Source organism: Rhinolophus ferrumequinum, chromosome 4 (genome assembly GCF_004115265.2).
Source record: "Rhinolophus ferrumequinum isolate MPI-CBG mRhiFer1 chromosome 4, mRhiFer1_v1.p, whole genome shotgun sequence".
Taxonomy (NCBI): domain Eukaryota; kingdom Metazoa; phylum Chordata; class Mammalia; order Chiroptera; family Rhinolophidae; genus Rhinolophus; species Rhinolophus ferrumequinum.
In genome coordinates, this window is record NC_046287.1 from 98617606 (window position 1) to 98633510 (window position 15905).

The following is a 15905-nucleotide window of genomic DNA, read 5'->3' on the forward strand; positions in this document are numbered from 1 at the left end:
TCATTGTTTTACACCCTACATTTTGGGGTTGATTGTAGGGCAGCAAAAGATATGTGATGATTCTCATCCTTTTCTCCTTCCCACCTGTTAACCACAGAAAAGATGCTCCAGCACAAGCCTTCTGCCTATGCTCTGGCCCATTCTCTCTTGCTGTGTACAGAGCTATCAATTATCCCCAAGATCACCCTTGCAACTGGTTCCATCTATTTAGCAATGAAACACCTCCAGTCTCTTCTGACTCATAGAGCCTCCTTCAGTCCCAGGTTCACTTCCAGTGATAGCCCTGATGCTGTAGGCCCTATCTTTCTTCTCCCTTTCAGAGTTAACATCGTGAATGAGAAAAATAATAGCTACCATGCACAGACCACTTACCATATGCTAGGCACAATTTGAATACTTTACCTGTGTCATTAACTCCCTTAACCATCACAACACCCTGTGAGGGAGTTACTACTACATTCCAATTTCACAGATGAGGCAATTGAGGCACAAGAAAATGAAGTAGCTTGCCCTGTTGCTCGTTCGTGTACAGAACCAGGCTGCATGGCTATGGAGTTAGTTCTCCTAACCATTCTGCAATACATGTATCTACACTCATTGTTCCATTACCTTAGTTCAAACTTACTCTTCAATCCAGTGCAGACTGGCTTCATCCCCCACCTCACCACCAAAACTACTCTGAGTGTCAAAAATGACCTATAAACCAGTTGATACATCACGCATTCTCAATGGTGTGATAGCACCCTCAAGAGGGCAAACGTTGGTTCTTAGGGGGCCAAAAAATTCTTAGATATTGCAACGGCTTGTAACCTTCCAAAGTGCCACACTACATAAACGGATATACAGTATATCTGTGACATTAACATTTTATAGCGATGGACAATTAGGGAAAAAAGTCTGAAAATGTTCCTTGGTGGGGTGGGGAGGGGGTTGATAGTTTTAAAAGCGGTTGAGGATCACTGATATTCATCGTGCTTGACTCCTTGGCAGCATTCAACACTATTGACCATTCCCTTCGTTTCAAAACTCATTCTTCCCCTGACTTTTGTGATGTCACACTCCCTGATTTCCCAAGTAACCCTCTGGCCACCTCCTCTAGGCTCTCTTTCTGGCTCCACCTCTACTCAGCCCTTGAATTCTGGAGGTGCTCAGGGATCTGTTCTTTTCCCACTATAACACACTTGGCAGGTGATAGAATTAATTCTTGCAGTTGGTAATTTCCAAAGTTTATGTCCAGCCCTGACCTTTCATTTGAGCTTTAGACTCCCATATCCATCTGCCCACTAGATATGTTCACCTAAGTTTCTGAGACATCTCATGTTTGACGTGTCCAAAATGGAGCTCTTACTTTTTTCTCCTCAACTTGTTCCTCTCAAAATGTCTCCCCCATCTCAGTAAGCACAGTATCCTCAGGAGTCATCTTGACTCCTTCCTTTCTTTAGTTCACACCCAACTGATCAACAAGTCCCATATCTATCTATCTTTCTTTCTTTCTTTCTTCTTTCTTTCTTTCTTTCTTTCTTTCTTTCTTTCTTTCTTTCTTTCTTTCTTTCTTTCTTTCTTTCTTTCTTTCTTTCTTTCTTTCAATATTCCCTACTATAATCCATTCTTAATATAATAGGATATTCTTTTTAAAGCATAAATCCTATCTAATCACTCCCCTCCTTACAACCTTCCAATGGCTTTTTATTGTCTTAAAAATAAAATCCAAGCCCCTTACTATGGTCTAAAAGGCCCTATATAATCTGCCCCCTGCTTACCTCTTTGTCTTCATGTCACACAACTTCCTCCTGTACTCATGACGTTCCTGTCACACAAGCTTCTTTCTGCTCCTTGGTTCACAGCTTAAGGCCTTGGCACTTACAGTCCATCCGATTCACCTGGACTACTCTGCTCCCTTACCTTAGCAGGCTTTGCTCCTCCTCAGTCAGGTCTCTGCTGAAGTCTAACGCAACCTCCTCCCCTTCCCACTTTCCATCGCCCTGTTTCCTTTCCCTCACAGTACTTAGAGCTTTCTCTCTTTTCCTGTAAGCTCTTCACCCCATCTCCCTCATCCCTCCAAATAAAGGGGCTCCATCATGTGACCCTTCTGTCGTGGCTACACGGTGTTGGTCCGGGACGGGTGTTGGTCCTGGAATTTTTAGAACAGAAATTGAGAAGCAGAATTTTCTCTAATGACAGGTGTGGTCTGATGTAAAATTCAGCAACTGCTAGTGGCCATGTTTCCAGTCACATGGAGGAAATGAGTCTACAAGGACAGATGACACTCACATGATGAGGGGGAGAAAAGAAAGTTATTTTTGAAAGTGTTTTTTGGTTCTGGTTGTTTCTAAGGTCTAAATTACATTCTGGATGATTATAGAGTTAGTTATAGTTGAAAAACTTTTTGCATCGATATTTTCTTTGAAAACTTAAAAAAGGCTAGAGTGTTCATTGATCTAACTACTTGCTCTCGTGTCTAACACTGTACTCAGATGTAGATGCTCAGTATGTACTTTTGATGATAAAAATGATGAGCACTGCACCTTCAGAATGGGAGGTTGGCGACTTTCCATTTAAAGCTCACTTTGAGACTCAGTGCGAAAACGGAATAAAAGTTTGTAAAGACAGGAAGTGATCAACTGCGAGAAGACCCACTGGGCTTTTTACTTTAATGTATCAAGATGCACTACATCTTTTTGCATGCTCCAAAAAGTGCATGTTCAGAGCAAGACTGAGGCAAGATGTTAAATGTTTTAAAATGACTCTCTCCCTGCCCCCCTTTATTATTATTAAGGTCTATTTCAACCTTTAGAGAAATCAACCCAATGAAACATATTCTAATGAAATATAACTATGCAAAGATGCGTTGGGCACTGCAGGAGATGCCGAGAGGAATCAATCATTGAGGCGTTTATTCAAGGACAGATGTTTTTTAAGTGCGTAAAATACATGACTAAAATACAAGGTAGTGGTGATGTTTCTATGTAAGTTACACATAAAGTGCAAGAGCACCAGGGATGGAGTTCATGGTAAAGAAAGGTCATATTCAGTTGCAAGAGCCAGGACTTCATGACCAAGTTAGGCTGTGCCTTGGAGGACAGTAGGACTGTAAAGGTCAGAGATGGCATGAGGAAGCATCCAGCCTTTGAGAACAGACAAAGGCATATTTGGCCAAGACTATGAAGGACAATGTGCAGCTAAGGAAAGTCTGAACTCATGGGGTTGGCAGTGAAACAGTAGGATGTCTGTCTACTGACATTGCTATTTGCAGGAATGGCATGGCATGATATGTTGTTTCAGAAATTTCAAGTTTGACATGATAGTAGAATACTTCCTTAGGCTGACCAGAAGGAAGATGAAAGGTGGAGCTGGTGTTTGGCGGGGCACGTTAGACTTAAGATGTAAATAAAACCACATTTTATGAAAAGAGGCATGAACATTATTTGTGCATTGTTTGGAACATGGACCAATATGGGTCATAAACTCTACAATGTCACTGGCAGTCATCATGGAGCAAAGAGACATGTGATATCAGCATGACCTGAGGTTGAATATCAAACTGAAATGACAGCTCCATGTCCCTGATATATCAATTCATTCAAACAACAATTAAGTCTGAAGCCTCATCCCTTTGATGTATGGGAAGTCCATTCTAAAAACAGGTTCCATTCCTCAAGTTTTCAGAATACTAACACATGCTATGAGTCCTTCCTAGCTCATTGCTTTGGCTCTGCAGGCCATTTCTTACCTTTTATAATTGAATTTCTGGCTGCTCCTCTTCCCTTTCCTCAGGCAAGTATGGATACGGGCTCCTCAGGTAAGACCAGGGTGATAGCTGGGGATAACCAAAGGAAATTACTGCACAGAAAAGAAAAACCTAAAACTGGATATTAGATATTATTGCTCCTAACACATTAGCCAAGCTCCCCTGCAAGGGACACTAGTGACTGTCTCTTCCTTAGCTGCCCATCCTGATGCTGTGTTGAGGGACCAGTTTACCTCACACCATCAGAATCCACCAAACTGGAGTCCAGACCCCTAACTCTCACCCTAGCTTTCTCTTCCTGGTTCAAGGGCGGCTTCCATTCCTGGCCCAGAATTACGAACAGTAAGAGCACTGTTAATTAGTTTGACTATAGTAATCATTTTACTAAGCATATGTATATCAAAACATCGTGCTATGCATCTTAAATCTATACAATTTTTATTTAAATAAACACTCAACTTCTTCAGGGAGAATTCTTACCTTCACCCACAGAGTGGATCGAGTCAAAACAGTAGTCAGAAGTACATTGAAAGAAGTCTGTGAACTTCAGTGTTTGGGAATGTCATATGCAGGTGGTACAGAAGATGGGTGATGGGGGCTGGCACACACAGTGCAGGGCCAACCCCAGGTCCATGCTTCTTTACAACCTTTCCTCCAGTGTGGTGCCTTAGTTTCTTAAGATCAATGAGTAAATACATGGACAAAAAAAAGACACATCACTCAAGAAATGCAAAATATATTTTTCAGGAAGGGTCTATTCTAAATCCATATTTAGGAAAATAATTTTATTCTTGATGCAAAGGAAACAGTCCTGCTAAAGAATCTCCCAATTTACATCACCGAATAGAAACCTATATAGCATCTCATCAATGAAAGCTTACCTTGGTTGTGTACTTACTGTAAGCTAGGATCATTTCTCTAAGAAAGGAAATGAGGCTCTAAGGATATGTTACTGATAGATGACAAAGCAAGATTCCAATCCAGATCCACCTAACTGGTCAGTGTACACCAAACACTAAATAAGATTTAATGTACTAGGTAAAAACAACATCATTTACATCAGTAGTGAGGTCACTATTTTCTCCAAGGAAATTTATATAAGAGAAGAACCCTTTTGAGGATTTTTCATAAAATGGTATCATTGTCATCATCTTACATGGTTTTTTTTGACATAAACATGCTTACTCATTAATTCAACAAATTTTTCCTGTGCTTTGCATCCAAGGCATTATACTAGGTGTTATGAAAGATGCACATATGACTTCCTATAGGAATTTGTAATATAGCAAGAGAGAGGAGTAAAAGACAAATCAATTTAATGAATACTATGGAAAGGTGAAAAAAGTGTTAGGGGGTTAAAAGTGGGAGAGATTATATATGCTTTGGGGAGTGGGGAGCTTTGGTGGAAACGGTAGCAACTGGAAAATGTAAAATAAATACAAATATAAAATTAAAATAAAAAAATAGACATCTAAATAAGAGGGTTAAGGCAAAGTGAGGGATTGTTGTCAAGATATGGGGACTCCTCCAGCTGACACCATTCCTACCTTGAAATGATTAACAAATAGTTTCCATGGATTTATATCCACTGCTGTAATCATGGCTAAAAATTGCTGTTCTTATCGGCAGGGGTGCAGAAGGTCATTCTCAAAATAAAGTCCTCTCTGAATGGATGGGAAGCAATCGGGTGGTCATCCACCCCAAGAGTAACACTATTTGCGCATAGGATCAGTATGGACACTCATCATTGATTCACTCTTATTGATGTTTGTAACGTATGTCAGTGTTATCATTGTGCAACCCTTATCAGATAGTGAACCGCAAGAATACACAAGTGATAGTCCATGAGCTGTTTACAAATATATAGACTTTTTTTGATAACGATGATGTCCTTTAATACCTGAAGTTCAGAAGTGGCACAAAGTGTGATGTCAATACAAACTAGCCTCCCTCACACGTGAATTTCTTTGGTTAAGTTTACGGCCCAAATCAGACACTAACGATATCGCTGCTAAAAATAATTTTTCCTAAGTGATTGAAACTAATCTCACTTTGGACTACTAATTCCATCATGCAACGCTCCTACATGTACCCACTGTATGGGGTGGAGTCGTAGAAGGGGCGGCAACAGCGGCGGCTAGTGCATTCTGGGCATTGTAGTCTGGGGCCCTGGCCGCCGTCGGGACGGTCCACGTGGTGAGTTTGGCGGCAGCTTTGGGCAGTGGCTACCCGGCTCCCTTCACACTGTCCTGCGGGTACCGGCCCCGGCGGGGGCAGACAACCGCTGCGGAGCGGGCTGGAGGGAGGGCCGGAGGTAGCCCGAGCCTTCGCGACGTTTTTGCGACAGCCGCGGCCGTGTTCCGCGATTCCCCTCCCTCCTCCTCTCTCTGAGGAGGTACCGGCTGTTGTGCGGGGCTGCCTTTCTGTTTGAGTGTATGGGAGAGTGAGTGAGTGAGTGAGTGAGTGTGAGCGTGTGTGTGAGAGAGGGTGAGGCGTGAGTGCGCGTTTGAGAGGACGAGAGCCCGCCGTGGCCGCCCCGCCGCTCCCCGCAGCGGGAGCAGAACGCGCGGCCGGAGAGAGCAGAAGAGCCGGCGCCCCGGGAGTCCGCGGGGACAAGGGCAGAGACACCCGCTCCCCACCCCCAGCCCTCGTCCCTCTGCTCTCCTGCGCCCGGGGGAACCTCCCCGTCCCACCCCACCCTCGGCCGGCCTCTGCCCCGCTGCCTCCCTGGATGTCCCCGGCGCTCTCGCGGGGCCTCCTCCTGCTCTTGCCGCATCGGTCGGGCTGGTGCTGCGGCCGCCGGGTGTAGAGCGGGCGGGTTCCCGGGGGCTGCGGCTGCCGGTGCTTCCCGGGTCCCCACCCCTGTGCCCCGGCCCCCTGACCCAGCTCCCCGGCCTCGGAGGCTGTGACAATGGACTATGACTTTAAAGTGAAGCTGAGCAGCGAGCGGGAGCGGGTCGAGGACCTGTTTGAATACGAGGGCTGCAAAGTTGGCCGAGGCACTTATGGTCACGTCTACAAAGCCAAGAGGAAAGATGGGTGAGTGTTTGTGTCTGTGCCGGTGTCCGCGCTGGGCGGCGCTCCCGCAGGCCCAGGCAGGTAGCCGGCAGGGAGAGCGGAGCGCTGGAGTGCGGGGCTCCCACTTCCTAGACACCCGCATCTGTCCCCGCCAGCCTGGTTCGGAGAGGAAGTGGTGGACGAAGGATCCAAACCCGCACGCAATGCTGCGTGCTGCTGCCTCTGTTCTACTTTGGTGGCTCATAGGGAAAAGCAGCCTCTACCCCACGGGCTGTATACTTTTCAAGGGTTTCGGTACCAGATTTTAAAAAATAAATTCGTTATAAAACGTCAGTTTAAATGATTTGGGGGGGGGAGGTGTCGATTTATTATGGTAACCTGGGGATTTCCTCACCCGCTTCTGGAGTGACATCCATAAGTCTGGAAGGGAAGCTGTGATCCTTTCCTCCACCAGTTTGTGATTGATTTTTTTTTTTAAATCAAATTTGGATTTTATTTGGGGGAAGAGAGCAGCCGGTAAATCCGGTTCTGAAGAGTTCCTCTGTGATCATCTGCAACATAAATGTAGCAATTGCTATTTAGATACCATTAGCTGTGGGTTTTACATAGAACAATGGGGGTTGGTGTAGGGTGGGTGGTGGGGAAAAAGGCCAGTGACACACAGGGGTTATCTTGTTCAGGCCGTTCCCCCCCAAATTTAGCAGCTGGCAGTGAACTTTAAATAGGCTCTTTGCTTTAAAGATTCTTCCCTAGAAATAATTAAGTCTATGACTGGTAATGCTCCCAATTTAGTTTCTTAAACAGGCAAGTGAAGTGTTCATTTTTCCTTTGTCAGTAGATGAATGTCTTGTAATATTGACAAAAGAGAAGGCAATTCTTAGTTGAGGAGAAAAATATATTTAATTAAGTCCTTGTTTTCCTCTTGTAAAAATGGATGTTGTCGCTGTTGCCTTTGACACTATAGAAAATTGCTGGAAAGACAATACCAGAGCTTATTATATAATCTTTAGATTTTATTATAAACAAAGTAGCTTTACTTGAACATCGCTGTTAGTTTGGTTAGCTGCTGTTTAACAATTAAAATAATTGTTTTTTCCCCCCAAATTAGGTAGGAGGATATGTTTAGAACTATATGAGCAGTAAAAAATGAAACCATTCATAAAGCTGAAATAAGTTACCTACGGGGTGGGAGGGAAGCCATATTTATAACTACTTTAGTATTCTGGATATTGGAAAGGAAGTGTATATCAACATTTTTCTTAGATTTACGGAGATATCTTTCAAAAAAACTTAAAATGGACTCTAAGTAAAATACTAATTCTAATTAATTTGGAATGTGCATTTCAGTGCTTACATGCAGCAGTAAAGCAGTACAGATATCTGCAAAAGGTAGGGATTTGCAAACTTGATACTCTGGGTGCTGCATGTACTGAAAAGTACTTTTTAGCAGAATGGGTAGTCTGGTGACATTTGAGAAATCAACGTCTGGAGATGGTGTTGACTCTTTTTTAATTATATTTCTCGTTGAGGTATTACTCTGTAATATATTTTAAAAATTGTCCTTGTTAACTTCCCATATAGTATTTTTCCAGCCTTAAACCATTTTCCCATCCCCCAATGTTATGTAATTTGGGGTATATTCATAAAATCCCCAATCCCATGAGATTAGATATTGCAATACATTTTTGACCAGTCTGTCATCTGTTTTATAAAATTCTGGTGACTTTAAATTATTTTTAATCTCTCTGAGAGAAGCCAGTTCTGTTTTCATAAATTTTTCATAAATTTAAGCTAATAAAACGTAAATTTTATTAACTTTGATTTTATATTTAATTTAAAAACTGATATTGCATATTGGCAAGAGGTACTTTTAATCACATTATATGTCTCATGGTCAGATTTTAATTTAGGCCAAGAATAATTTTAGAAGAATTATACAATTTAAAAATAGCTGAATGTATATGAACATTTCTTGGTCATCTGTGATAGCTGAAGAGTAGCACTGCATTTTGGGGAAAAAAAACAACTTTTTATTAATAATTCTTTGGGCTTGTTTTCCTGCAACCTTTAATGATTTTGTTTATAGCATAAACTTTTAAAAAAATTGTATCAAATGTCAAGAGAGTTTTAAAATTACTTAAAAACAGTTTTGTTTTCCAGAGGGAATATTTCTTGGTTTAGCTTCTTTTTTTATAACCTCAGTCTGGTAAAATACTGCATTGTATTTATGAGGTTCTTTTGATCTTATGTCAGTGAAATGTAATTTAATGCATTTTAGTCCTGGTAAAATAAATTTTGTGGCTGTTTAATCTTTTATAAAAAGATGATGATCAAATAATTTGTTTCTAGTATTGATTTGCTTTCAAATTAAATTATATTTTATGTAACTGAAATTTCAGAGTATTCTAGGAACTCAGACAAGTAGCACCTTCAAAAAGAACCCAGAGATTTGCAGTAAAATGAAATAAGTTTTGTTTAGACATATTTGATTATTAAAATGAATGTATGTAAATGTATCCTGTCAGTTGTCCAGCGAGCATCACAGAACATGAATAATTAGTAAAAAAAAAATTTAGAACAGAGGAGTTAGCTTCTTAAATAATTAAGTTTTAGGAAATAAACAATTCAAAAGGTCATTTCTTTGAGTTGCAGAATTAATAATACTGTTTTGCTAGTATACTACACTTAAGATAAACTCAGCATTTTAAGAATGTGGGGGAGAGGGAAATACTTTATTTGAGGCATGATTACATATGTGGAAATAGGGCCTTTTATAATTGTGTTAATTTCAAATTCTAATAGAGTTAATAAATGCACAATAAATTTTGGAAATAATTTGCTCTGTCATTATAAATGAGATGGAGAGTGTCCTTTGTGTCTGAACACCGAAAGGTACTTAGTGAGAAGCAGAGGGATTCATTTTCTTTCTGAGTCAGTTGCATTTCCTCTTTGCAGAATTTAGGCAGCCAAACTCATTTTGTTCCAAAGAATGGAAAACTGAGAAAGCAGAAAACAATTTGGTTTTTAAATTCTAAACTCTCATTATAGGCACTGGACATTTTGCAGAATTTAAAAATCAACTTGGAATAAGAGTTTGATCTCCCAAAAAGAAAAGTAAAAGGAGTTTTCTTGAATAGGATTCTTAGACACCTATACTCAATGTTCAGAAGAACAGGTAATATATAATTGGGTGTATGTGTGTTTTAAATATATAGAAAACTTTTATTGGGGCACTTTTGTTAAAAATCCAGAGATTAGTAGGCAGTGATAATGATAATAATGTTAAATTATTGAGTAAGTACTAAGTCCTGGGCGGAGCGCTTCACCATCATCATCTATATAATCCTCACAAACACTGTATCAAGCCAGTTCTGTTTTTCCTAAACACTTGCAGGTGAGGAAACTGAGGCTTAGAGTGGTTAGCAAATTTCTCCATGGTCACATGACTAATTAAATGTCAGAACTGGAATTAGAGGATTACAAGCAGGTCTTTTACTCTAGAGCCCATGCTCTTAACCATTATGCTTCTTATAATTAATATATAAAAAAAGTATCAACATAGACATTGAGATTTGGTTTTCAGTGGGTCATTCAGAAAACGTGAATGCCTTATCAAAGGACTAGTCTTTTCAGTTAACTGGTACACTTGTTTTAGTACATTTCCGAACAGCGTGGTGTTTTTCAAGTGCTACAAAAGTATGTATGTAGATATGTGGGTGGTATGTGTGCACACACACACATATATATATATATATATATATATATATATATATATATATATATATGTTTACAGATACGTGTGTGTGTTTGTGTGTGTGTGTGTAGGACCAAACTCTAATAAGGCATGTTAAGATATTAAAGTTCTTTGTCTAGTGGAAATAGCTCTAATTTGGAGAGACCGGAGGCCTGAGTTTGAGTTCACACTCTGCCTCTGATTACCAGTATGACCTTGGGCAAGTCATTTGCCACTGTAGATCTTGGTTTCCTTATTTGTAAGATTAGGGGGGTTGAGTTGATAATTTTTAGGGTTTTTCCCTAGTATTATGACTTAAGGAAGTCAAAGTTGTAAATATAAAATGTAATACTTTTACATGATTATTTTTTTTGTTTGTTTGAAAAATTCACTTCAAATGTGGTTACCCAACCATTTTTTTTTTAAGTTTATTGGGGTGACAGTTGTTAGTAAAATTACATAGATTTCAGGTGTACAATTCTGTATTACATCATCTATAAATCCCATTGTGTGTTCACCACCCAGAGTCAGTTCTCCTTCCATCACCATATATTTGACTTTTACATGATTATTAAACAAAACCTTGAGACCCTGGTGCACTTCCATATTTCTTAGTCTCGTGCTTTAATGTGGGTTCTCATCAACTACCATAAAGAAGTTAGGTAGCTCACAAAGACTCATCAGCTACTGTACCTAACGTGTCTTATACTACCTTAACATTTCTTCATGGTTATCTCCTAAGATGTTGGGCTTTATGGACCAGTGCCTGCTCCCACTCCTGTGAAGAGCTCGCATTTGGAGGCTCGCACAAGTGACTTTTCTGATTCAGTCTGAATTGGAGCTTTCATTCAGTTTTAGTGCCTTAACTATGATCAGAACTTGGTTGGAACCCTTTATTTCCCCCAAAGGGTTCTAATAGTTTTTCTCTTAAATAGTTGTGAACCCTGTATTTAAGTTCACTTTGATTGAAATATTTCTTTGGATGTCAAAAATGCCAAATACAACATGTAATAATTCCCATCACTGGGGATTTGTATGCCCAATAGCGAGTATTCCTTACAACCTTTAAAAAATGTGATGAAAACGGACAGGCAGAGTATTTACCTTGCACTCCTTACCTACTGCCCGTTGGATTTATTATCTGCCTTGGGTATTAGTGCGTTCAGATCCACTGTTGAGGCTACGTAGAGGTTTCATGCTTAGATCCCATTTTCTTACTAGCAAGACTGGCAAATTAAATTTGTTCCTGTGGGATTTATTTATTTGATTAGTACTTTTACTGTTTCTTCCAACATTTGAAGAAATCCATTCAACAAATATTTATTGGACCCTTCTATGTGCCAAGCACTGTCCAAGGTATTAGGAATGCAAAGATGAATAAAATATGCCATTATTTGAGGATTTATCTACTGGGGAAACAAACATGTAAATCAGTTAAAACTGTAAAATATAATACAATATAATATAATATAATACAATACAATATAATACAATATAATATAATACAATACAACATAATATAATCTATAATAATTAATACAAGGTGCTTTGGAACACAGAGATGGATACTCCCAACTGCTTAGGGTTTTCAGGGAAAGCCTCTCAAAGATGACAAAATCTTGTTTGACTCTTAGAAGACGGGGAGAATCTCATCAGAAAGGGCATTTCAAGAGGAATGGGACAAAGAGGGGTGCTTTACATTGTGCCCTTACAGACCCCAGCAAATATTGTGATATTGAATGTTTTCTTCCCACGCCGTTCCTCCCCACTCTTTTCCTTCCCATTCTTTTCCCTTTGCATTTTTTTAGCTCCCGCTGTATGTGTAGTATATGTACTACAAGTGTTCCCTTGTACCCATTGGTCATGATGGGGTCTGTTATTTAACAATGGGGATACATTTATCAGCATGCACTCAACACCTTGATTGTCTGGGTGGCAGTTTTCCATCACAAGAATGTTGGTGAATCAGAATACATCCAAGCAGCCTCTGAAACCCCGCTGTCTGCCTCAGACATGTAACACTGCCATGGCAGAACGCCGTTTTGATTGAGGCTCTGGGTAACAGATGATTCTGCCTTGGCCTCACCTACATGAAGAGTAGGAGCCAGGCCAGACTCTTCTATGCTGCTGCGATGGTGCTGGCAACAGATAGGACAGGGGATTTCTCTTGGTGGGACCCTCTGATATGTGAATACATGGGAGGTAGGGAAATGGCTTCTGGCGCACTGGATTTCAGCTAGGAAAATAGAAACCATGACAAATTATTATAAATTCCTGTAGGCCATTTGCAAACTTAAGTACTTTTCCAAAAATTATTTCTCTGGGAAAATGTGTTCGGAGTTGTGATTTACAAACGTTTGCAATGTGATCCATATGTAAGTTGGCAACTGTATGTGCCAATCAGTGTTGATAAATATGTATATACCCTGTGGCTGGTGTCATCTTTCTTCTCTTATTGTTGAATCCAATCCTCATTGTCTCTTTATTCTGTTTTATTCTTTTTCTGTTCTTAGCTGCGGCTAGAGAATGAAACTCCTACTGTCCTTTCCTCCTTCAGAAAAGTTTGTAAATCCTTTCCTTCACTCCATCTTAGGTAGGCCTTGGTCATCTCTTTGTTACTTAGAGCCTACTGTGATATTTTTTGTCATTAGATATCTATTGTCGCCTCAAGGCAGTTCTTGATGTCACTAAAAAGTGACCTGTTGTTTTGATCTCGAGGCTTGAAGACCTTTTAGTCTAGTGATTCTCAAGCTTCTTTAATATTGTTCTTGTCAAAGTCACAAAACCAGCTCCTGCCGTACTCAGCTTCCTTTACTGATGGGGCTGCCACGTGCTGTGTGGACGTGGCACGGCACAGCCAGAACGCTGCGACCCCCTTTCAAATTGAGATATCTCACATACCATAAAACTCATTCTTTTACAGTGTGCAGTCCCCTGGTTTTTCATATATTCAAAGGCTGTGCAACCGTTACCACTATCCTATTCCAGAACAGTTTTATTTCCCACAAAAAGAAACTTTATACCCATCGCTAGTCATTCCTCATTCCCCCCTCTTCGCAGCTCCTGGCAACCACTAATCTACTTCCTGTCTCTGTGGATTTGCCTGTTCTGGACATTTCCTATAAATGGAATCAGACACTGTGTGGCCTTTTGTGTCTTAGCATAATGTTTTCAGGGTTCATCCATGTTGTGCATGTATCAGCATTCATTCTTTTTTTTATGGTTGAAATAATATTGCATTGTGTGGATATACCCTATTTTTTTTAATCCATTCATCAGTTGGTGGACATTTGGATTGTTTCCACTTTTTGGCTCTTGTGAATAATGCTTCTGTGAACCTTCCTGTGCGAGTTGTTATGTGGATATATGTTTTCATTTCTCTTGGGCGTATACCCAGGTATGGAATTGCTGGATCATAGGGTAACTCTTACGTTTAGCTTCTTAAGAAATTGCCAAACCTTTTCTAAATGGTTGAGAACCACTTTTGAGTGGCTTTACCTTGACTTTGGTTTAGGACCAAGATGTTTGTCCGTCCTTCGTCTGTAAGATCTGACTAGCCTGCCTTATTCCCAGGAGTGTTCATTTCACACTCTAGTCTGTTGTAGTGATTCTGAAATACAGATTGCTACAACTACTCCTCGTGCATCAAATCAGACCACCATTCTCAACTTTTTCTCAGGCAGCCTTTCGTGCTAGGAACATTTTTATCCTCAGCTGACATAGGTTCTAACATTTAGCTCCAGAAATCTTAACTATTATACTTTATCTTAACATACAACTCTGACAATTCCCTCTTCACTCATCACCCCACAAAACATAGTCCTTCGTAGATGTGTTATGTAACTACTTCAGTGTATATGTGGTTAATGTTTATATGTCCTTTGGGCCTTTCTGGTGAATGTTTATGGGATAGGTATTATAGATTTCCTCTAGGGCAGTAATTGTGTTCCCCTCCGTTCCTGGCACGTTGCCACATGTTGACAGGTATTTAGTACTTTTTTTATTTTTGGTGTTCCTAAAATTCGTATTTGAAAGTCTTCCTTTTAAACTTGCTAAAATTAAAAACTTGAGCATTTTACAGGCGAGTAGAAAAGCAGCACCTTGTGGAAATAACCAGAGAAGGAAAGTTTGATGGGCTGGCTCTATTGATACCAGGTGCAAAACCAAAAGCCGGAGGCAGAGGCAAGTTTTGCTAATTGGCTCAACCAGATAGAAGGCCCAGGTATTTGAGAAATTGAGCCACTACAAAAAATAAAGTATTTTTTGAAATGTATCTTGTAAATGAATCAGTTTAAATGGGAATCAAACCTATATTTCTCAACTTAAGGAAAATATAGTTTCTGAACCAGAGTTGGCATCTGATTTTGTTTAAATGCGTGATTGTTTCATATTTGAAGTTTACTTTTGTTATACGAATAAAAAATTATTTAGGTTAACTACTACTTAAGTTAACTCAGTTACTCATCTCTCTAGACAATGTCTTTAAAATCTATAACTCTGTGATAGCCCATGAATTCTAACAAATAATCAATCACCCTATGGAGAGGAATTTTTGCATCATGATGCAAAGCCCACTCTGGGTGTTACTATACACCTGAATTTATAGGTTGTCTAGAGAACTAAAGGGATCACAAAAATCCAACACTTGTCCATTCTTGGTATTATGGTTTATGTTAAATAAGTCATATTTTGGGGGAAGAGGAGGCATATATTGAAAAGTTATTGTTATAAGGCTTCTGTTTTATGGAAGGCAAATAAGTCATGTGACAATTTAAGTTAATTTAAGTTTATTTAGAATAGATAAATTTGTTTGGAATTTTTTTTTCACTTAGGAAAGAATCTCTTTAAGTATGTGAACTTGCCTTGTGAATTTATCGTGTGACTCAGTTTTCAAAAAGTTCCGTTTATATACAATTTCCAAGAAAATGTCAAGCACAAAGTAAGGCATACTTGTAATTTGTTTTCTAATGCTGACTTAACATTGAAGGTTCTTTTAAATGTAAAATTAAATCATTTAGCTATTTGACGTGTCATTACAGCTTCTTTTTTAGCTGTAGTTGTTTTTGGTAAGTTTGCATATTTGTAATTCATTTGGTAGCCATTTCCCAAATGTCTGTAATATGCCAGTTTCTGTTCCAGACACAGGTGACTGAGCAGCCCCTGGTCTGGTCCTTAGGGAACGTCAGACTTTTGAGTAAGCAGGTACTTACAATATTGTGGGATAGGGCTGCGATAGGGAAATTGGAGGTGGCTGTGGTGGTGCCTCATCTGCTTTTGGGGGCCCAAGGCTGATATTTCAGTTGTGCCTTGCAAGATAGTTAGAAGGTATGCAGGTGGATAGGCAGTAAATAGGAGCGAGTGGGGTTGTAGTGCAAGACTTACAGTGCAGGCTAGACGGGTAGCATT

The 15905-nt window shown here is 39.8% G+C and overlaps 1 protein-coding gene across 3 annotated transcripts in view; it reads left to right on the top strand.

Annotated features, from left to right (window-relative positions):
• The first annotated feature begins 6134 nt into the window (after positions 1-6134).
• CDK8 (cyclin dependent kinase 8) overlaps positions 6135-15905 on the top strand; it is a 102697-nt gene continuing 92926 nt past the window's right edge. The window contains exon 1 of one of the 3 annotated variants that reach the window (XM_033104844.1): positions 6135-6787. In XM_033104844.1, the coding sequence (XP_032960735.1) occupies positions 6660-6787 (128 nt within the window). In that variant the 5' untranslated portion in view covers positions 6135-6659. The remainder of the gene's footprint in view (positions 6788-15905) is intronic. The other 2 variants (XM_033104842.1, XM_033104841.1) reach the window with 2 other exon arrangements.